Here is a 21766-nt window from a genome sequence, read left to right as displayed (position 1 = left end):
TTGTGTCTTCCCCTTCTGCACACCTCATTCTCACCTGTCTCCCACCCCACCCCACCCCACCCAACAACCTTGAAGGCAGGTGTCCAGCCATTGCCACCATCTGAGAGAAGAGGTCAGTCCCATCCACCAGGTGGGGGTGAACATGAATGTGTAAGGTGTGTCTTCCCACATTCTGTCATGTCCTGGTGCTGACACCCAAGCCTGGACCTGGGACCTTAGAAGGGAAGTCTAGGAGTTCTGGTGGGAAACTGCTCTGGAGGAGACAAGTTGCCTGCCCTGACTCAGCGCGATGCCACGAGTCCTTTCAGGCTCTGAAAGTCTTTGGTTTCCTGATTGGAACGTACAGAAGAAACATTCTGTCTCTGCATTTTGATACATTCCTGTCTTGTAGATTCTTTTTTTTTCCTGTCTTGTAGATTCTTTTTGAACAGTTATTTTTAGCCAGAGATGTGTAGCCCCATCTGTGGGTCCTGAAGCTACTCAAAAAAACCTTTCTGGAGGGGATCTTTGCTCTCATGTTTAGAGAACAGACAGAGATAAGATTCCAGAAATGCCCGCAGTGACTCAGCTGTGAGAACTGCATGCTGCTTCCTCATTTCATATCTGCGATGGGCTCTGATAAGAGGAACTTCCTCCAGGGTTGGAGGTAGCAAGTCTCCTCCAGAAACATCCTCAGGCTTCTTGAAAATGCCTGATGTTGAGAGCTTGCGGGGGCAGGTGATGAGTACTCTGAGGTGTACTAAGGTCACCATGAGTAATTGAAGGTGGAAACTATCAACGGGCAGGGGCCTGACCACCTGGCTTTATCTTCAGGTGTGAATGGTAAGTTTTAACAGTCAATGACTGCTTTCACTGACTTAGCATCAAGAGTGGGCTTCAGTGCCACTGTCACCTTGATTGGAGCCCAACTCCACATCCCCAATAGTGTAAACAGATTATAGTGCTTTCGTCCACCTCACAAGGCCTGCAGAAGGGGATGCAGACCTCCTCGTAGCTCCCATTCTAAAACAACAGAGTATCTGAATCTAGGTGCCCTCAGACCCAACCAGAGAGTAGAGATGAGCAGAGCAGGTAGCAGGCTTTCTAGAGCAGCTGGCTCCAGCTCAGACCTGCTCCAGGAATGCCACCTGCAAGCTGAGTTCTCTCCAGTCCCGTTGGCAGAGTCAGGCTGGAGGTCAGGCCTCTGCCCTGCAGGAACTAACACCTTTGGGAGGTGACCCTTTGCCCTGTTGTGTTCCAGACATTGATGAGTGTGGACCACCTCCGTTGGTGTCCTGTGGACGGTTAGCAGACTGTCAGAACACAGAGGGGAGCTACCACTGCATGTGCAGCCCGGGATACGCGCTTGCTTCTGGGGCAACGACGTTCATGAATGAGAGTGAGAACACATGTCGAGGTAGGAACCTCCCTACATCTTCTATCTCTGCATCCATGAGGTTTGGGATCACTCACCCCACTTTCTCCAGGCTCAGAAAACACTCTGGGCATCTACCCGGCATAATGTTTTTTCCAAACTCCAAGACTCAGAACCCTCTGCAGAGGGTCACTTCTGTAATTTTGGAATGTCCTCCATGCCCACCTGGCATTTCCTTTTTCTTTTTTTTTCTTTTCTCTTCTTTTATCTATTTATTTTCAAATTTTATTTATTTATTTATTTATTTATTTATTTATTTATTAAAGACTTTATTTATCTATTCATGACACACACACACACACACACACACACATACAGAGGCAGAGACACAGGCAGAGGGAGAAGCAGGCCCCATGCTAGGAGCCTGATATGGGACTCGATCTCGGGACTCCAGGATCACGCCCCTGGCTGAAGGCAGGAGTCAAACCATTGAGTCACCCAGGGATCCCCTATTTTCAAATTTTATTTAAATTCCAGTTAGTTAACATATAGTGTAATAATTAGTTTCAGGTGTAGAATTTAGTGATTCATCACCTCCATACAACATTCACTGCTCATCAGGACAAGTTCCCTCCTTTGTCCCCATCACCTACTTAGCCCATCGCCCACTCACCTCCTGTCTGGTAACCAGCAGTTTATTTTCTACAGTTAAGAGTCTAGTTTCCTGGTTTGCCTCCCTCCACTGCTATTCATCTGTTTTGTTTCTTAAATTCCATATATGAAGGCCATCATATAATATTCATCTTTCTCTGATTGATATATATCACTTAGCATAATATGTTGTAGCTCCATCCACGTCATTGTTAATGGCAAGATTTCATTATTTTTGATGGCTGAGTAATATTCTATTGGATATGTACACCACATCTTCCTTGATCATTCATTAGCTGATGGACATGTGGGCTCTTTCTATAGTCTGGCTATTGTTCATAATACTGCTATAAATACTGGGGTGCATGAATCTCTTTGAATCAGTTTTGTGTCCTTTGAGAAAATATCTAGTTGGCATCTTATTTTCATAAAATAAGCAAAATAAGCTTTATTTTCATAAAGCAAAAGAGAGAGATGGCATCAAGATATTTCACAATTGGAAGCATGTGTGTTCCAACACAATATCCATCTTGTTCACCATCATCAATGACTGCCATGATGAGTCCTGCCCCCACTGTAGTCCACATGGGCTTGGCCACACTGGGAGCCCTGTCATACCCCTGGGCCCTGAAGGATCAGGGATACTGTCCAGAAACATGGGAGGAAGGATATTTGAAGCAATGCCCATTGTCCCTTGCTGGCCCTGCTCCTGGCCAACAACTCCATCTGGAGAAGAGGCTTCCTGGCATCTTGACATGGCTTTTCATGTTTGGCCTCTATCTATTACCCCATGCAAGGTTCTGTCTGACTGTCCCTAATAATTTCAATTCACTGAACTGTGGCAAATATGATCAGCATCTGGGATGTTGTTGTGTTGTTGGTGGGTAATGTGGACCAGCCCTCAATACTCAGAGATTCAAGTGAATGGAAGAGGCTGCCATCTGGACCAAATGGCAAGAGAGGGCATATTGGAGACCATTGCCCCAGACTGATGGTCTTCCAAGGGGGTCAACACAAGTCCCATGATGACTCAGACCAGTTGGGGACAGAAGATGAAGGCTGAGCCCATTCGGAGGGCCCACGGGTCCATGTCCTTTGTAGAGACACAGGGCCAAGAAGACAGAAACATCTTCCACCCCTCACTATCAGCACATGACCCCATTCCAGCTACTCAGCCCCTGCTTAGTGCTGGCTTTACTCAGGTGTGGATTCTCACCACTTCCTGCCAGTCAGGGAAGGTCTTCTTGGGAATCAGAAAAAGTCACCTTCATCACCTGAAGGTCACTTGGCTGAACATAACCTCCTTGTCCACCTCAGCTTGGTGCCCACTGTCTAGGTGGCCCCGGACTGTCTGGCATCATCTCCATTCTCCCTTCCTCTGTAGAAAGTTTTCTTTTGAGGAGCCTGGCCCAGGTTTGGTCTTGGTCCATTTCCACAGAGCTGGAGTCTCAGAGACATAGTGGATGAGGGAGGGCTGTCTTGCTAGGTCACCAGGATTCCAAGGGGAAGTTAGGCAGCAAGAAGTTGACCTGGAAAATTAGGAAAAAAACCATCGCTGGGATCTCAGATAGTCCTGCTTGGGGAACACAGCATTTGCCCTGCACTTGATTCTGAGGAAGGCCCACCCTGGACTTGTCTAAGTCCTCAAAATGGGACCAGGTGGCCATGAGGTCCCTGCCTCAGCTGGGAGCTGCCACAAGAGGCCAAGGGAACCAGAGCTGGCAGATAGGGAGGACTTAGGCTGATTCCTGCCACATCTGGACAACAGAACATCAGGGCCACCATACTGGCCCATAGGATGCCTCTGTGTAAATTAGAAAAGGCACACACTCATTGAAGTCAAGAAAGCAGGGGCTTCCAGATGTTTCTATCCCAGAAAACAGGTGTAGGCATCCATCACCCTCTCTTTTCTCCTGAAGATGTGGATGAATGTCAACTGAAACCCAGAGTGTGTAAAAGCCGCGGCATCTGCACCAACACCAAAGGCAGCTATACCTGCAAGTGCCCACCTGGCTTTGAGCTCAATCTGGGCGACCTGAACCTGTGCACAGGTAGAGGCCCTGGAAGATGCTGTGAGGCTGTGCTGGAGCTGAGGAGAGGCCGAGGCAGATCCCGCAGCCCCAGGAGGAGAGAGAAGACCCTCAGTTTCCAGAAACACCGGGGGTTTGCTCTGCCCAAGGATTCACCTCCCCAGAAGATACCACCACAGAGCAGGGAGGCAGCAGGGCCTTTCAGGCCTGGGGTTCCTTTGTGGAGGTTCCAGAAGATATTTGGGTCCCCCACTTGCCCCTGTTCATCTGTAACACTCAAGCAGGAAGTATCTCTATATGTCTGAGAAGGGAGCCTCAATTTTGAGCTGAGGAGGAAATGAGTAAGAGCCTTGATTGGGAGGTCCAGTTCCCGTGACTCTGTTTCCCTCTTTGCCATAGTTATTGCCTGAAAATGGGGGATAGTGTCCCTGCTGAGCTCATCTTGAAGGAAGCTTCCATGAGGAGATTTGGCAGTGGAGAGGCAGCCATACTTTCAGGAATGGTGCGTGCTCAGTGCAGGCAGTGAGGAGACAGGAAACCTGGCCTGGGTAGGGCAGGGCTGACCCTCTGGGATATGTCTAATAAGGACAGGGATGCAGCTTGGGACAGCATTGGTGCCATTCCCGAGCCCCCATCAGTCAACACAAGGGCATCTCAGTGTCACAACCTCCCTGGTTAGAGGCCCATCACAGCCTCCCCCCTTTAACCACCCCCACAATCCGCACCATATGTGAAGAGACTTAGCTTTGTCTGGAATGACACATATTCCTGGTTCTCCCCTGTCCACTTTGCAGGGAAATTATGGAGTTTTTACAGAGGAAAATGCTATCATTACATTTATATTGACAGGCTAGGTGGCTGGTACATGGTGTGTGTGTGTGTGTGTGTGTGTGTGTGTGTGGTATTCTTGATGTAAAGAGCTAAGGAGTCTGAGAGTAGGGAAGGAAGGATGGCCAGTGAGGGGAGGAGACTCTGACCTTCTGACTTTGTCCTCAGATGTGAATGAATGTACCTCGGGGCAGAACCCATGCCACAACTCCACCCACTGCCTCAACAACATCGGTGGCTATGAGTGCCGCTGCCGCCCGGGATGGAAGCCGGTTCCTGGATCCCCCAATGGCCCAAACAGCACCGTCTGTGAAGGTCCAGAGCTCAGACGCCACATCCTGGAGACCCACACTCAGAACATCTGATCACATATTCAGTGACACCCACACAAACCAAGCAGCATGAACGCTGGGGGCGTCCTGCCCTACCAGGCATTAATTCCTTTGAGGCTGCATGGGAAAAGATCTGGGGTTTCCCGGGGAAGGAGCTGGGGTACAGAGGAGCAGGCTCCTTGGAGACCCCAGGCAGCAGCTAATTACTAACTGGGACAAAGGTATTTCTATATTCACAACCTGCACATCAGTACAGGGATCACATGCTAGGTGTCAGGCTTCCACAAACTTCCCATAAGCCCTGCATCACCAGGTTGTGGGGTCAGCAGGTGATATCACCTCCCATCAATGGGAGACACTAACACAGGAAACAGGAGCAGGGCATGGAGAGGAAAGGTGTTCTGATTCCCGTCTTTGTGCCCCCAGATGTGGACGAGTGCAGCTCCTGGAAGCATACGTGCCATTACTCCACTGTCTGCATCAACACTGTGGGCTCCTACAAGTGCCGCTGCCGCCGGGGCTGGAAGCCCAAACCTAGATTCCAGGATAAGCAACTGAACACCACCTGCGAAGGTACCTGGTCTCACCTGACCCCAGACCCCACCCCAACACAGACACACTCTTTTTTTTTTTTAAGATTTATTTATTTATTCGTAAGAGAGAGAGAGAGAGAGAGAGAGAGAGAGGCAGAGACACAGGCAGAGGGAGAAGCAGGCTCCATGCTGGGAGCCCGATGTGGGACTCGATCCCAGGATCCCATGATCGTGCCCTGGGCCAAAGGCAGGCGCCAAACCGCTGCGCCACCCAGGGATCCCCAGACACACTCTTTTTTCTTGTATATTTTTTAAATTGAAGTTTGATTTGCCAACATATGGTATGACACCCAGTGCTCATACCGTCAAGTGCCTCCTCAGTGCCCGTCACCTAGTCACCCCATCCCCCTGCCCACCTCCCCTTCCACTACCCCTTGTTCATTTTCCAGAGTTAGGAGTCTCTCATGTTCTGTCATCCTCACTGATATTTCCCACTCATTTTCTCTCCTTTCCCCTTTGATCCCTTTCACTGTTTTTTATATTCCCCATATGAATGAGACCATATAATGTTTGTCCTTCTCCTATTGACTTATTTTACTCAGCATAATACCCTCCAGTTCCATCCAGGTCGAAGCAAATGGTGGGTATTTGTCATTTGTAATGGCTGAGTAATATTCAAATGTATATATACACATCTTCTTTATCCATTCATCTTTCAATGGACACCGAGGCTCTTTCCACATTTTGGCTATTGTGGACATTGCTGCTATAAGCATTGTGGTGAGACAGACACAGACACTCTTACAAGTAATGAAAATCTGTTTTAGTCCCTGCAGAGATGTCCTTCCCCAACTGGAACCCACCCCCTGGAATCAAGAGCCAGGTGAGTGGCCCCAGCAGGGACCAGGAGGCAGGCATCCCTCTGTGCAGCCTGACTGATCCACCCATTTTCCCCAAGCTCACACATCCACATGTGAGGATCTCTGACCTCTCTCATCTCTCTTCTAGAGACTGTCTAATTTCTTTGAAAGAGTCCAAGAGCTGCACAGAGACTTCAAGCCAGCCTTGGCTCAGGAAACCATCCAGGTAAGGGCACACCCCAGGAGAGGCAAGGTGGAGGCATCCCATAGAGGCCTGGGAGCAGGAAGCCCCAACACAATGCCGCCTCTCTGAGGCCCTGTTTCTCCCAGGGTGGATGGGAAGAGCAGACATGCAGACATTGGTACTCATTGTTAACACCCACCTGAGCCCATAAATGACTTTTTTTCCTGCTGTTTGTGGACATTGGGCTAATTTCATTCTTGGTATTTGTGAAAAAGGGTTGACTATGTGTGGCTGGATTGTAGAGGCAAAGACCCAGGGACTCTGAATCAGTAACACCTTTATCTACCAATGAGTCTCCAGGGTCTGTTTCTGGGGTTGAGTGGGCAGGGTCTTCATGGCTCACTAGCTCTGTGTCCTCATTCCTCTAGGACCTCATACAGGAGGTAGATGAGCTGCTGGAGATTCCCGGGGATCTGGAGGCCCTGCCCCACTCAGAGCAGCATTGTGTGGCCACTAACCTGCTTGTTGGCCTGGAAGGTGTCCTCAGAAATGTAAGCCAGGCCATGCCCAATGGGCCATGGACCTTCAATGCATCTGCAGGCACAGGTAAATTCTGGAGACTGCCCCAAGCTCCTGATCTGTCTGTTCCCCATCTCATTTGTCCCCCGAATTCACTGGAGGGAGTGAATATATGTATCCCTCAGTGTTACATCCATAAACCAGTCAGTAAGAGGTTAAATGAATAAAACTAAATCATACACATTTTTATTGTAATATAAGTTATCAGCAGATGATATAATTATAAAGAATTTAAGATAAAATAGAAACATCTTCATGAGAAGACAATTTGCTAAATTTTTAAGAAAAAATTTGATATTATTTGATAACTAAGTATGATTTATTTTATTGAGGTAAAACTCATGTATCATAAAATACAGAATCAATGCCCAGAAGTCAGAGGCTTTTCTATACACTAACAATGAGACTGAAAAAAGAGAAATAAAGGAGTCAATCCCATTTACAATTGCACCCAAAAGCATAAGATACCTAGGAATAAACCTAACCAAAGAGGTGAAGGATCTATACCCTAAAAACTATAGAACACTTCTGAAAGATATGAGGAAGACACAAAGAGGTGGAAAAATATTCCTTGCTCATGGATTGGCAGAATTAATATTGTGAAAATGTCAATGTTACCCAGGGCTTTACACGTTTAATGCAATCCCTATCAAAATACCATGGACTTTTTTCAGAGAGTTAGAACAAATTAATTTAAGATTTCTGTGGAAGCAGAAAAGGCTCCGAATAGCCAGGGGAATTTTAAAAAAGAAAACCATATCTGGGGGCATCACAATGCCAGATTTCAGGTTGTACTACAAAGCTGTGGTCATCAAGACAGTGTGGTACTGGCACAAAAACAGACACATAGATCAATGGAACAGAATAGAGAACCCAGAAGTGGACCCTCGATTTTATGGTCAACTAATATTCGATAAAGGAGGAAAGACTATCCACTGGAAGAAAGACAGTCTCTTCAATAAGTGGTGCTGGGAAAATTGGACATCCACGTGCAGAAGAATGAAACTAGACCACTCTCTTGCACCATACACAAAGATAAACTCAAAATGGATGAAAGACCTAATGTGAGACAAGATTCCATCAAAATCCTAAAGGAGAACACAGGCAACACCCTTTTTGAACTTAGCCACAGTAACTTCTTGCAAGATACATCCACGAAGGCAAAAGAACAAAAGCAAAAATGAACATTTGGGACTTCATCAAGATAAGAAGCTTTTGCACAGCAAAGGATACAGTTAACAAAACTAAAAGACAACCTACAGAAAGGGAGAAGATATCTGCAAATGATGTATCAGATAAAGGGCTAGTTTCCAAGATCTATAAAGAACTTCTTAAACTCAACACCAAAGAAACAAACAATCCAATCATGAAATGGGCAAAAGACATGAACAGAAATCTCACAGAGGAAGACATAGACATGGCCAACATGCACATGAGAAAATGCTCTGCATCACTTGCCATCAGGGAAATACAAATCAAAACCACAATGAGATACCACCTCACACCAGTGAGAATGGGGAACATTTGATAGAATTCCCCTGGGAAGCCATCTGGTCCTGGACTCTTCTGTCTTGGGAGGTTTTTGATGACTGCTTCAATTTCCTCCCTGGTTATTGGCCTGTTCAGGTTTTCTATTTCTTCCTGTTCCAGTTTTGGTAGTTTGTGGCTTTCCAGGAATGCGTCCATTTCTTCTAGATTGCCTAATTTATTGGCGTATAGCTGTTCATAATATGTTTTTAAAATCATTTGTATTTCCTTGGTATTGGTAGTGATCTCCCCTTTCTCATTCATGATTTTATTTTATTTTTTTTTCATTCATGATTTTATTAATTTGAGTCTCCTCTCTCTTCTTTTTAATAAGGTTGGCTAATGGTTTACCTATCTTATTAATTCTTTCAAAGAACCAACTCCTGGTTCTGTTGATCTGTTCCACAGTTCTTCTGGTCTCAATTTCGTTGAGTTCTGCTCGAATTTTAATTAACTCTCTTCTTCTGCTGGGTGTAGGGTCCATCTGCTGTTTCTTCTCTAACTCCTTTATGTGTAAGGTTAGCTTTTGTATTTGAGTTCTTTCCAGTTTTTGAATGGATGCTTGTATTGCGATGTATTTCGCCCTTAGGACTGCTTTTGCTGCATCCCAAAGATTTTGAATGGTTGTATCTTCATTCTCATTAGTTTCCATGAATCTTTTAAATTCTTCCTTAATTTCCTGGTTGACCCTTTCATCTTTTAGCAGGATGGTCCTTAACCTCCACGTGTTTGAGGTCCTTCCAAACTTCTTGTTGTGATTTAGTTCTAATTTCAAGGCATTATGGTCTGAGAATACGCAGGGGACGATCCCAATCTTTTGGTATCAGTTCAGACCCAATTTGTGACCCAGTATGTGGTCTATTCTGGAGAAAGTTCCATGTGCACTTGAGAAGAATGCATATTCAGTTGAGTTTGGATGTGAAGTTCTGTCTAATTCTGTGAAATCCATCTGGTCCAGTGTATCATTTAAAGCTCTCATTTCTTTGGAGATATTGTGTTTAGAAGACCTATCCAGTGTAGAAAGCTCTAGATTGAAGTCATCAAGTATAAGTGTATTATTATCTAATTATGTCTTAACTTTGGTTATTAATTGATTGATATTTTTGGTAGCTCCCACATTCAGGGCATATATATTGAGGATTGTTAAGTCCTCTTGTTGGATAGATCCTTTAAGTATGATATAGTGTCCATCTTCGTCTCTCACTACAGTCTTCGGGGTAAATTTTAGTTTATCGGATATAAGGATGGCTACCCCTGCTTTCTTTTGAGGACCATTTGAATGGTAAATGGTTCTCCAACCTTTTATTTTCAGGCTGTAGGTGTCCTTCTGTCTAAAATGAGTCTCTTGCAGACAGAAAATAGATGGGTCCTGCTTTTTTTTTAAAATTTTTTTTATTTATTTATGATAGTCACACACACACAGAGAGAGAGAGAGGCAGAGACATAGGCAGAGGGAGAAGCAGGCTCCATGCACCGGGAGCCTGATGTGGGATTCGATCCTGGGTTCCAGGATCGCGCCCTGGGCCAAAGGCAGGCGCCAAACCGCTGCGCCACCCAGGGATCCCAAGGGTCCTGCTTTTTTATCCAGTCTGAAACCTTGGGCCTTTTGATGGGGTCATTAAGCCCATTCACGTTCAGAGTTACTATTGAAAGATATGAGTTTAGTGTCATTATGATATCTATTCAGTCCTTGTTTTTGTGGATTGTTCCACTGGCCTTCTTCTTAAAGGGGAATTTTAAGAGTCCCCCTTAAAATTTCTTGCAGAGCTGGTTTGGAGGTCACATATTCTTTCAGTTCCTGCCTGTCTTGGAAGCTCTTTATCTCTCCTTCCATTCTGAATGAGAGTCTTGCTGGATAAAGTATTCTTGGTTGCATGTTTTTCTCATTTAGGACCTTGAGTATATCCTGCCATCCCTTTCTGGCCTGCCAGGTCTCTGTGGAGAGGTCTGCTGTTACCCTAATACTCCTCCCCATAAAAGTCAGGGATTTCTTGTCTCTTGCTGCTTTAAGGATCTTCTCTTTATCTTTGAATTTGCAAGCTTCACTATTAAATGTCGAGGTGTTGAATGGTTTTTATTGATTTTAGGGGGGATCTCTCTATTTCCTGGATCTGAATGCCTGTTTCCCTTCCCAGATTAGGAAAGTTTTCAGCTATGATTTGTTCAAATACATATTCTGGCCCTCTGTCATTTTCGGCATCCTCGGGAACCCCAATTAAACGTAGGTTTTTCTTCCTCAGGCTGTCATTTATTTCCCTTAATCTATCCTCATGATCTTTTAATTGTTTGTCTCTTTTTCCCTCAGTTTCCCTCTTTGCTATCAACTTGTCTTCTATGTCACTCACTCGTTCTTCCACCTCGTTAACCCTTGTCGTTAGGACTTCTAGTTTGGATTGCATCTCATTCAATTGATTTTTAATTTCTGCCTGATTAGATCTAAATTCTGCAGTCATGAAGTCTCTTGAGTCCTTTATGCTTTTTTCTAGAGCTACCAGTAGCTTTATAATTGTACTTTGAATTGGCTTTCTGACATTGAATTGTAATCCAGATTTTGTAACTCTGTGGGAGAGAGGACTGTTTCTGATTCTTTCTTTTGAGGTGAGGTTTTCCTTCTAGTCATTTTGCTCAGTGCAGAGTGGCCAAAAGCAAGTTGTATTGGGAAAAGGAGAAAAAAAGCGGAGAGAAAGAAGGAAACAAAAGAGAAAAAGAAAAAAAAGAAAAAAGGAAGTAAAAAAGAAAAAAAGAGAAGAAAAAGAGAAAGAAAAAGAAAGTAAGGGAAAGAAGGTGGGGAAAGCAAACAGAAATCAAAAAGCAAAAAAAAAAAAAAAAAAAAACAAACCCCACGGGGGAGTATCTTCTGCTTCTGTATACTTTAAGTCCCTTGACTTCCCCTGGAACTTGTCCGTCTAGCTGGTCTTCTGGGGGAGGGGCCTGTTGTGCTGATTTTCAGGTTTAGCACTTGGGGGAGCTGCTCTGCCCCCTGCGTGGTGCAGGGCTCAGTGGCGGTTGTTTACCCCGTGAGGCCCCTAGAGGAACAAGCCCAGTGGCCGCGGCCAGCTCTGGAGCCCTGGATTCAGCTCCCGCAGTAGCTATGGAGCTCTCAGCCTGCAGGGGCCTGGAGGCTCCGGGTCGGGGCCGCTGATCTGCTCAGCTCGGGGCAGGAGCGTCCTTGCTGTCCTGGGCCCTCCCGGCCTCTGCCTGTTCCGGGGGGAGGCCAGATCCTGGGCTGTGTCCCGGCGCCCAGTGCTCCCGGGCCTGCGCTGTTAGATTCGTGCTCCCGGCCGCACAGCACCCCCCACGGAGCCCCCACCCGAGCCCCCCGCCCCCCCCGAGCTGCTCCCGCCCCGCAGTCCCCTCCACGGAGCCGCCGCCAGAGCCCCCCGAGCTGCTCTGGGTCCCACCGTGCGCGCTGCAGCCCTTAGGGAGCTCGGGGCACTCTCCTGGGTGCGCAGGTGTCTGTTAGTGTCCCAGGGAGCCTGAGGGCATCCCCCCTCCTGCGGTCCTGCTCTAATTCACTGCGAGCCCCTTTCCGCCCGGGAAGGTTGGTGCAGCTCCTGATTCTCCGGGTCGAAGCCTCCTGTCCTGGGGACACTCTCCCTGGCCTCAGCCTGGCTCCTTGCGGGGCCCCTCCCCCTTGGATGCCTTTTGTTTCTTTATTTCTTTTTCCCCCGTCTTCCTACCTTGATAGAAGCGTGAACTCTTCTCACTGTAGCATTCCAGCTGTTCTCTCTTTAAGTCTCAGGCTGAATTCTTCGATTTTCAGGATGATTTGAAGGTTATCTAGGTAATTTGGTGGGGACAGGTGACTTGGGGACCCTACTCTTCCGCCATCTTATTATCTTCTATTATTTTGTAGTTTGTATGTCTCTAGGAATTTTTCACTTTCATCTAGGTTATCCGTTTGTTGGTGTCCAGTTGCTCATAGTATATTGCTCATAGTAAAGTTGTCCCTTTATAAATTCAGCATGTGTGTTTTCGTGTGTTTGTGTGTATGGAAACACATATATAAAATAATGATATTATAGCAGCTACTATAGGCAGAATTACTAACCTACTTCTCTTATATAACTCCTACCACTCATAGACCTGTCCCTGGAGGTGCAGGAGGAGGGATACAGAAATGTCACTTTGAGTCAGAATCTGGCAAAGATGATGCTGAAATGGGATGTGGTGCACAAATCTGGTGACTCAGGTAATGGCTGAGATGGGAGGAAGGTCACAAGTTGCCCCAGGATGTGACAGGCAGGGAACTGAAGGATAAAGGGATAGAGGATGTTTAGTAGGCCACAAAGAGTGCACCTGAGGAGGACAGGGCTCTGTTGTGCACCCAAAGGTTTCAACATGGTCTTGTCCTGCAGGTCCTTCTGTGGTGGGCCTCCTCTCTACTCCAGGAATGGGCAAGTTGCTGGCGGAGGCTCCCCTGGTCCTGGAGCCTGAGAAGCAGGCAGTTCTGCATGGGGCACCCAAAGGCTTGCTGCAGGGAGTCTCCTCTGTCCTGCTCTCAGACGTCATCTCTGTGTTTATGAGCAACAAGGTCACCCAGAAGCTCAGCTCCCCTGTCACTTTCATCTTCTCTCACCATGTGAGTGCTGGTGCATGGGGCTGTGGATGTGGAAGGAGGCTGGAAGGAGCCTGGGTCCTGGGCACAGCCTCGCTGCCTAGCTCAGCCTTGAGGTTCTGCAGGGAGGTCCCCCATGAGTGCATCATTCCCCCAGGAAAGGCCTTTGCTAGCCAGCTTTGGATATGCATTTCTGAGCACCAGAACCACTGGCTCCCACCTATGCTCTTCCTACAGTCAGCGACCCACGAGCCAAAACTAAAGGTGTTCTGTGTCTTCTGGGAGCACAGTCAAGATGAATGTGGTCATTGGTCCACCAGAGGCTGCACAGTGGTGGACAGTGGAGACACCAGTACCACCTGCCAGTGCACTCATCTCAGCAGCTTTGCCGTCCTCATGGCCCACTATGATGTGCAGGTGAGAGCCCTGAGAGGGACTGCATCCCTTGTCTATTGCTCTGTAACATAGTTCCTCCATGTAGGGGCTTTAGAAAAATAGAAATTTATATCTTGTGGTTTCTTCAGAGCAGCAGTCAGGCATGGTGTGGCTCAGTTGCTGTTCAGGGTCTTATAAGCCTGAAATAAGCCAGAGCTGTATTCTCTTCTAAGGCTCAGATTCCTCCTTGAGCTCCCTGGTTACTGGTAGGTTTCAGTTCCTTGCAGTTGTAGGACTGGGGTTCCACTTTCTAGCAATCTCTGAGCAGGAGATCATGCTCAGCAACTAGGGGCTACCTGCATTCTTTCTGTCATGGGCTCTTAGAGTGTATCGGCATTTCTTTTTTTTTTTAAATTTTATATATACTGAATTTAGTTAACATTCACTGTATTTTCAGTTTCAGGGATAGAATTTTTTGATAATATTTTATTTTATTATTTATTTATTTATTTTTAATAATAAATTTATTTTTTATTGGTGTTCAATTTGCCAACATACAGAATAACACCCAGTGCTCATCCCGTCAAGTGCCACCCTCAGTGCCCGCCACCCAGTCACCCCCACCCCTCACCCTCCTCCCCTTCCACCACCCCTAGTTCGTTTCCCAGAGTTAGGAGTCTTCCATGTTCTGTCTCCCTTTCTGATATTTCCTACCCATTTCTTCTCCCTTCCCCTCTATTCCCTTTCACTATTATTTATATTCCCCAAATGAATGAGAACATACAATGTTTGTCCCTCTCTGATTGACTTACTTCACTCAGCATAATACCTTCCAGTTCCATCCACGTTGAAGCAAATGGTGGGTATTTGTCATTTCTAATGGCTGAGTAATATTCCATTGTATACATAAACCACATCTTCTTTATCCATTCATCTTTCGATGGACACCAAGGCTCTTTCCACAGTTTGGCTATTGTGGACATTAGCTATAATGTCCACCCTGCTATAAACATCGGGGTGCAGGTCTCCTGATGTTTCATGATCAGGGATAGAATTTAGTGATTCATCAGCTGCATATAACACCTAGTCCTCATTATATCAAGTGCCCTCCTTAATGCCCATCACTCAGTCACCCCATTCCCTTATACATCTCCCCTCCAGCAACCCTGTTTGTTTCCTATAGTTAAGAGTCTCTTGCTGTTTGCCTCTCTATTTTCCTCTTATTTTATTTTTCCTTCACTTCGCCTATGTTCATCTGTTTTGTATCTTAAATTCCAGATATTAGTGAAATCACATGGTATTGATCTTTCTCTGAGTGACTTATTTTGTTTAGCCTAATACCCTCTAGTTCCCTCTATGTTGTTGCAAATGACAAAATTTCATTCTTTTTGACGGCTGGGTAAACATTACATTGCTTATATAACCCTCCTCTTCCTTATCCATTTATCTGTTGATGGATATCTGGGTTCTTTCCAATTCTGGCTATTTTGGCCATTACTGCTATAACCATTGGGGTGTATGTGACCCTTTAAGTCATTATGTTTGTATACTTTGGATAATATCTAGAGGTGCCATAGCTGGGTGGTAGTATAACTTTAACTTTTTGAGGAACCTCCACACTGTTTTTGAAAGTGGCTGCACCAATTTCCATTACCACTATGGTGTAAGAGGGTTCCCCCTTCTCCACATCTTTGTCAACATCTGTTGTTTCCTGAGTCGTTAACTGTAGCCATTCTGACAGCCATGAGGTGGTATCTCCTTGTGGTTTTGATTTGTATTTCCTTGATGGCGAGTGATGTGGAGCATTTTTTCAGGTGCTTGTTGGCCATATATGTCTTCTTTGGAGAAATGTCTGTTCATGTGTTCTGCCCATTTCTTGACTGGATTGTTTGTTTTTCAGGTGTGGAGTTTGATATGTTCATTATAGATTTTGGATATTAGCCCTCTATCTGAGAAGTCTTTTGCAAATATCTTCTCCCATTCTGTAGGTTGTCTTTTAATTTCATTGACTGTTTCCTTTGCTGTGCAAAAGCTTTTTATTCTGATGAAGTACCAAAGGTTCATTTTTGGTATTTTTTTTCCTCTTGCCTTTGGAGACTGTCTAGCAACAAGTTGCTGCAGCAAGATCTAAGAGGTTGTTTCTTGTGTTTTCTAGAATTGATGGATTCCTGTCTCACATTGAGGTCTTTCATACTTTTTGAGTTTATTTTTGCATTTGATGTAAGAAAGTGGTCCAGTTTCATTCTCCTGCATGTGGCTGTCCATGTATCCCAACACATTTTTTTCTTTAAATTCATATATTTATTTTATTTTATTTTTTAAATAATAAATTTATTTTTTATTGGTGTTCAATTTACCGACATATAGAATAACACCCAGTTTTTTTCCAACACATTTTGTTGAAGAGAATATTTTTTTCCATTGGATATTATTTCCTGTTTTGTCAAAATCAGTTGGCCATAGAGTTGAGAATCCATTTTTGGGTTCTGTATTCTGTTTCAGCGTATTAGCATTTGTAACCTGTAGCCAGGAGGAGAAGCTCCCTCACCTCAAATGCTCTCATACTTTGAGTCTTTTTCTTCAGGAGAGCTCAGAGCTTTTGAGGGCTCACTGATTTGGCCATCCTTCCCAGGATAAAATGCCTCCCTAAAGTCAACTGACATAGGACCCAAATTCCATCTGCAAAATCCTTTCACCACAGGACCCAATCTGGCATTAACTGAAAATCTGGAAGAAAGTGTATGTACACATTCTATCATTCATTGCCAAATTAGAGTTTTGCTTATCACAAGAGTCTTTAGGGCTGGAAATCTGTAGACAGGGGCTCTCAAGGGCTGCAGAAGGATGATTTTGTGGTGGCAGAGGTCCAAGGGGGCCAGGAATGCCAGTGAGTGTAGGTGGGTTAGGAACTATGTTTGCCTGCTCCCCTGGTTAGGTGAGCTGGTTACTTCCTCTGGATTACCATAACCAAAGACTTACTTAGGCGATCTGTAAAGTAAAATAAACTGTTGTGAGTTCTGAGGCTTTGTCTTGAGTGAGGACCCTCCTATCCCTCAATTCTTGTAGGCTCTGAATTAATCATATCAGAATCCCATAGAGTTCTAGCATTCTGAACCCAAAGGAACTACTCTCAATAGCATAACAATTTTACCTGGTTCCTCCATTCTTGACGTTGCTGTGTCAATAAATAAAATTAAAAATGATAGAAGAGTCATTCCCCCATATAAGGAAAATATAAATATAATGTCTTCATTGCTTCTCTTGGCTGGGTCCCAGGAAGAGGATCTTGTGCTGCCTGTGATCACCTATGTGGGGCTGGGCCTCTCTCTGCTGTGCCTCCTCCTAGCAGCCCTCACCTTCCTGCTGTGCAAAGCCATCCAGAACACCAGCACCTCCCTCCACCTGCAGCTCTCGATCTGCCTCTTCTTGGCCCACCTGCTCTTCCTCATGGCCATTGACCGGACCGAGATCAAGGTATTGTCATGTTCACAGAGGAGACCCTGTCCCGCCCCAAGGATTGCTCAGTTCATAGTACCATACTACATTAATAAAATGACCTTGGGTTCTGGGGAGGTTAGAGGGGGTAAGTAGCCTATTCCACATTGACTAATGAACTAGAAGACAAACCTTCTGCTGAGAACTCGACCATATATAGGAGCACTCACTTCAATGGCAAGGTATGGCACAGGTCCTGGGCCCACCTCCTCTCTGAAAAATCCCTCCTGGTGGCACTTTTCTCCTCCCCCAGGTGCTGTGCTCCATCATCGCTGGTGCCTTACACTATCTCTACCTGGCCTCCTTCACCTGGATGCTGCTGGAGGGTCTACACCTCTTCCTCACTGCACGCAACCTGATGGTGGTCAACTACTCCAGTGTGAGCATGCTTATGAAGAAGCTCATGTACCCTGTGGGATACGGAGTCCCGACTTTAATTGTGGCCATTTCTGCTGCATCCAGGTCTCGCCTCTATGGAACACGCACCCGGTAAATGCAGATTCTCTACCTGATCTTGACCACCACTGGAATCAAAGTAGCACTTTTTATTATGCCAGAGAATAATGCAGAGAAGGCATAGGAAGTAAGAATTCTTAGGACATCTTTTTAGTGGAAAATTATAAGAGTTAAGGAGAATGTCTTTAAAGCTCTGTCATTTGAATAGCAAAACTGAAGCCGAAAGAAGTGCTTAGGACATCAGTTAAAAAAACTGAATCTACTCTTTGTCCAAATCTTTCAGGATATTACAGTGTTTTTATTTCAAAAGTAGAGTTGATTTAAATAATCATATAATAGATTATATTATAGTTAAGATTTATGAGGTACTTCCTTTATGCCATGCATTTTTCCAACCATTTCTGTATGTGGTAACTATCTTAATCCTTACACTAATACTATGAAGTAGGTACAGTCCTTTGCCCCATTTTACAGATGAATAAAATGAGCCACAGATAGTTTAATTAAATGCCCCAGGTGCATGGCTAGTAAGTGGCAGAGGTGGGATTCAAATCTAGAGAGTCAAGCTGTAGAACTTGTACTCTCTTACCTGCACCTTTAACGCTCAGTTTTGTGTTTTTACTCTTATTCAAATGTATTTCACTCACCATAAAATAGACTCTTTAGAGGTGTACAAGTTAGTGTTTTTAGAATAATCACAGATAGATAGGGAGTGTGCAAGCATGAGTGGCGGTGGGCAGAGGGAGAGAAACAAAGATTCCCAAGCAGGCATCATACTTAGTGTGGATTCCAACATGGGGCTCCATCCCATGACCCCAAGATCATGACCTGAGCCAAAATCTAGAGTTGGATACTTAACTGAGCCACACGGTGCCTCTTCCTTTAGTGTTTTAGACATTTAGTGTTTTTAATATATTCATAACAATTGATATAAAGACTTCATCTACAAAGTTTCTAATCAGTGCTTCCTTAGAGACATTTTCTTTTTCTTATATTTTCAAAAAGATTTATTCATCCATCTGACAGAGATAGAGAGAGAGCACAAGCAAGGGAATCAGTGGGCCCAATGTGGGGACTGATCTCATGACCGTGGGATCATGACCTGGGCTTAAGGCAGATACTTAACTGATGGAGCCATCCAGGTGCCTCTTGCTTACATTTTTCTTAGCCTATACTTTAGTTGTCCTGAAACGGCCTTTCACACTCTCCATTGTTCTGAAGTGACTTGCTCTCTCTCTACTTTACCGGAATGTTGGATCAAAAGTAGATTCTGTCACTGTGTGTCAGTAATACCTTGTGAATTGATCTTCAACAATAGACTTAAGATTTTTATACATTAATTACCAATCTGTGATCATAAGAGAACGTCTGTTTTGTGCTGTTGTTAAAACTAAATTGAACAACTCAACCACAAAAGATAAATAATTCAGTTTAAAAATGGGAGTACTTGGCTGGCTCAGTTGGAGCACATGACTCTTGATATCGGGGTCATGAGTTTGAGCCCCATGTGGGGTGTAGAGATTAGTTAAATAAATAAAAAATGAAAAAATGGACAAAATATGTTAATACCCATTCCTCCAAAGATGATATGTAAATGACTAATAATCACATGAGAAGATGCTCAACAACCATAGTCATCAGGAAAATCAAGTCAAAAACCACAAGTAAGATGTTACTTCATACCCATTAGTTAAAATGGTTAAAAAAGACAGGCAGTAAAAAGTGCTTGTAACAATGTGGAAAATTTGGAACACTTATACATTGATGGTTGGAATGTAAAATGGTGCAGCCACTTTGGAACTTGGTTGGACAGTTTGTCACAAGGTTCAAAGTATAGCTACCACATGCTAGGATATCTACCCAAAACAAATGGAATCGTATGTTCACGCAAAAACTTGTACCTGAGCACTGAGGGGGGCACTTGATGGGATGAGCACTGGGTGTTATACTATATGTTGGCAAATCGAACTCCAATAAAAAATTTTAAAAATATACAAAAAAAACTTGTACCTAAATACTAATAGCATACTCTTCAAAATTGGAAATAACTGGAATGTCCATGAAGTGAAGAATAGATAACCAAGATGCAGCTGGATATCCATCCAGCAGAATATTATTTAGCTATGAAGAAAAGTCAGGAGTATAACTTATCCATAAAAATGTGCTGCAATTCAGATAACATTGAAAGCATGATGCTAAATGAAAGGATCCAGTCACAAAAGACCACATATTGCATGATACCACTTATGTAAAATGTTCAGAACAGGCAAATCTGTTGAGTGAGAAAGCAGAGTAATGGTGCCCTGGGGGGAGGGGAGGAGTGGAGTGTGTGGAGGTGGGGAACACATGACTGCTAGAGTGAATGAAGTTTCTCTTTGAAGAGCTGAAATTATCTTAAGGTACTAATCTAACCTTAAGTTAGATTTTGGTGCAGGCACGCAACACTGTGGATATTCTAAAGCCGACTGAACTGGATACTTTAGGTGGGTGAACTTATGGTATGTAAGATATATCTGAATAATGCCATGAAAAAAATACAAAACTAAGTGGATGGGTTTTGCAGAGGTGGGGTTCAAGGTGGGGCTTTTGCTGATGGAAAAAAATTATATTGAACAGTACAAAAAAGGCCATTAAAACCATGTTAGATTCACGGGACTCTCTAAATCTGTTAACAGGTGTGTGGGCTTCTCCTTGGCTTCAACACTGTTTATCTCAGTGACAGCATTCACTCTTCTTATCTCAACCAAAAATATAATTTCCTTATTGAATCATCCTTAGCCATCCTAATCCTTTAGACTTCCATCTAATCATGACATCCAATGATACATTCTCACAGCCTCACATTTTATTTATTTATTTTAATTTTTAATTTTTAATTTTTTAAAATTTTTTAATAATAAATTTATTTTTTATTGGTGCTCAATTTGCCAACATACAGAATAACACCCAGTGCTCATTCTGTCAAGTGCCACCCTCAGTGCCCGTCACCCATTCACCCCCACCCCCTGCCCTCCTCCCCTTCCACCACCCCTAGTTCGTTTCCCAGAGTTAGGAGTCTTTATGTTCTGTCTCCCTTTCTGATATTTCCTACCCATTTCTTCTCCCTTCCCTTATATTCCCTTTCACTATTTTTTATATTCCCCAAATGAATGAGACCATATAATGTTTGTCCTTCTCTGATTGACTTATTTCACTCAGCAAAATACCCTCCAGTTCCATCCACGTCGAAGCAAATGGTGGGTATTTGTCGTTTCTAATGGCTGAGTAATATTCCATTGTATACATGACCACATCTTCTTTATCCATTCATCTTTCGATGGACACCGAGGCTCCTTCCACAGTTTGGCTATTGTGGACATTACAGCCTCACATTTTTGTTTTATTGTTTTTTTTTAATTTATTTTTTATTGGTGTTCAATTTACTAACATACAGAATAACACCCAGTGCCCGTCACCCATTCACTCCCACCCCCCGCCCTCCTCCCCTTCTACCACCCCTAGTTCGTTTCCCAGAGTTAGCAGTCTTTACGTTCTGTCTCCCTTTCTGATATTTCCCACACATTTCTTCTCCATTCCCTTATATTCCCTTTCACTATTATTTATATTCCCCAAATGAATGAGAACATATAATGTTTGTCCTTCTCCGACTGACTTACTTCACTCAGCATAATACCCTCCAGTTCCATCCACGTTGAAGCAAATGGTGGGTATTTGTCATTTCTAATAGCTGAGTAATATTCCATTGTATACATAAACCACATCTTCTTTATCCATTCATCTTTCGATGGACACGGAGGCTCCTTCCACAGTTTGGCTATTGTGGACATTACAGCCTCACATTTTTGTTTTATTGTTGCAGTATGTCAAATTGTGTGTCTCTGCTACATTTGAGATTTGTGGGTTTTAAGACCGTATTTACTTTCTTTATCATGTATCTTCAGAGCTAACCACAGAGCCTGTCACAAAAGAGTCACTCAGTATTTGTTGATGAATGAATGAATGTT

General features: G+C 44.2%; 1 protein-coding gene across 1 annotated transcript in view; it reads left to right on the top strand.

Annotated features, from left to right (window-relative positions):
- ADGRE2 (adhesion G protein-coupled receptor E2) overlaps positions 1 to 21766 on the top strand; it is a 38471-nt gene that overhangs the window by 3196 nt on the left and 13509 nt on the right. The window contains exons 4-14 of the mRNA XM_025457823.3: positions 1241 to 1396; positions 5032 to 5178; positions 5622 to 5768; positions 6556 to 6611; positions 6737 to 6814; positions 7201 to 7378; positions 12963 to 13070; positions 13237 to 13460; positions 13674 to 13853; positions 17088 to 17285; positions 17560 to 17795. Coding sequence (XP_025313608.3) covers positions 1241 to 1396; positions 5032 to 5178; positions 5622 to 5768; positions 6556 to 6611; positions 6737 to 6814; positions 7201 to 7378; positions 12963 to 13070; positions 13237 to 13460; positions 13674 to 13853; positions 17088 to 17285; positions 17560 to 17795 — 1708 coding nt within the window. The remainder of the gene's footprint in view (positions 1 to 1240; positions 1397 to 5031; positions 5179 to 5621; positions 5769 to 6555; positions 6612 to 6736; positions 6815 to 7200; positions 7379 to 12962; positions 13071 to 13236; positions 13461 to 13673; positions 13854 to 17087; positions 17286 to 17559; positions 17796 to 21766) is intronic.

Source organism: Canis lupus, chromosome 20 (assembly GCF_003254725.2).
Source record: "Canis lupus dingo isolate Sandy chromosome 20, ASM325472v2, whole genome shotgun sequence".
NCBI lineage: Eukaryota > Metazoa > Chordata > Mammalia > Carnivora > Canidae > Canis > Canis lupus.
This window is presented reverse-complemented; position numbering and strand designations above follow the sequence as displayed.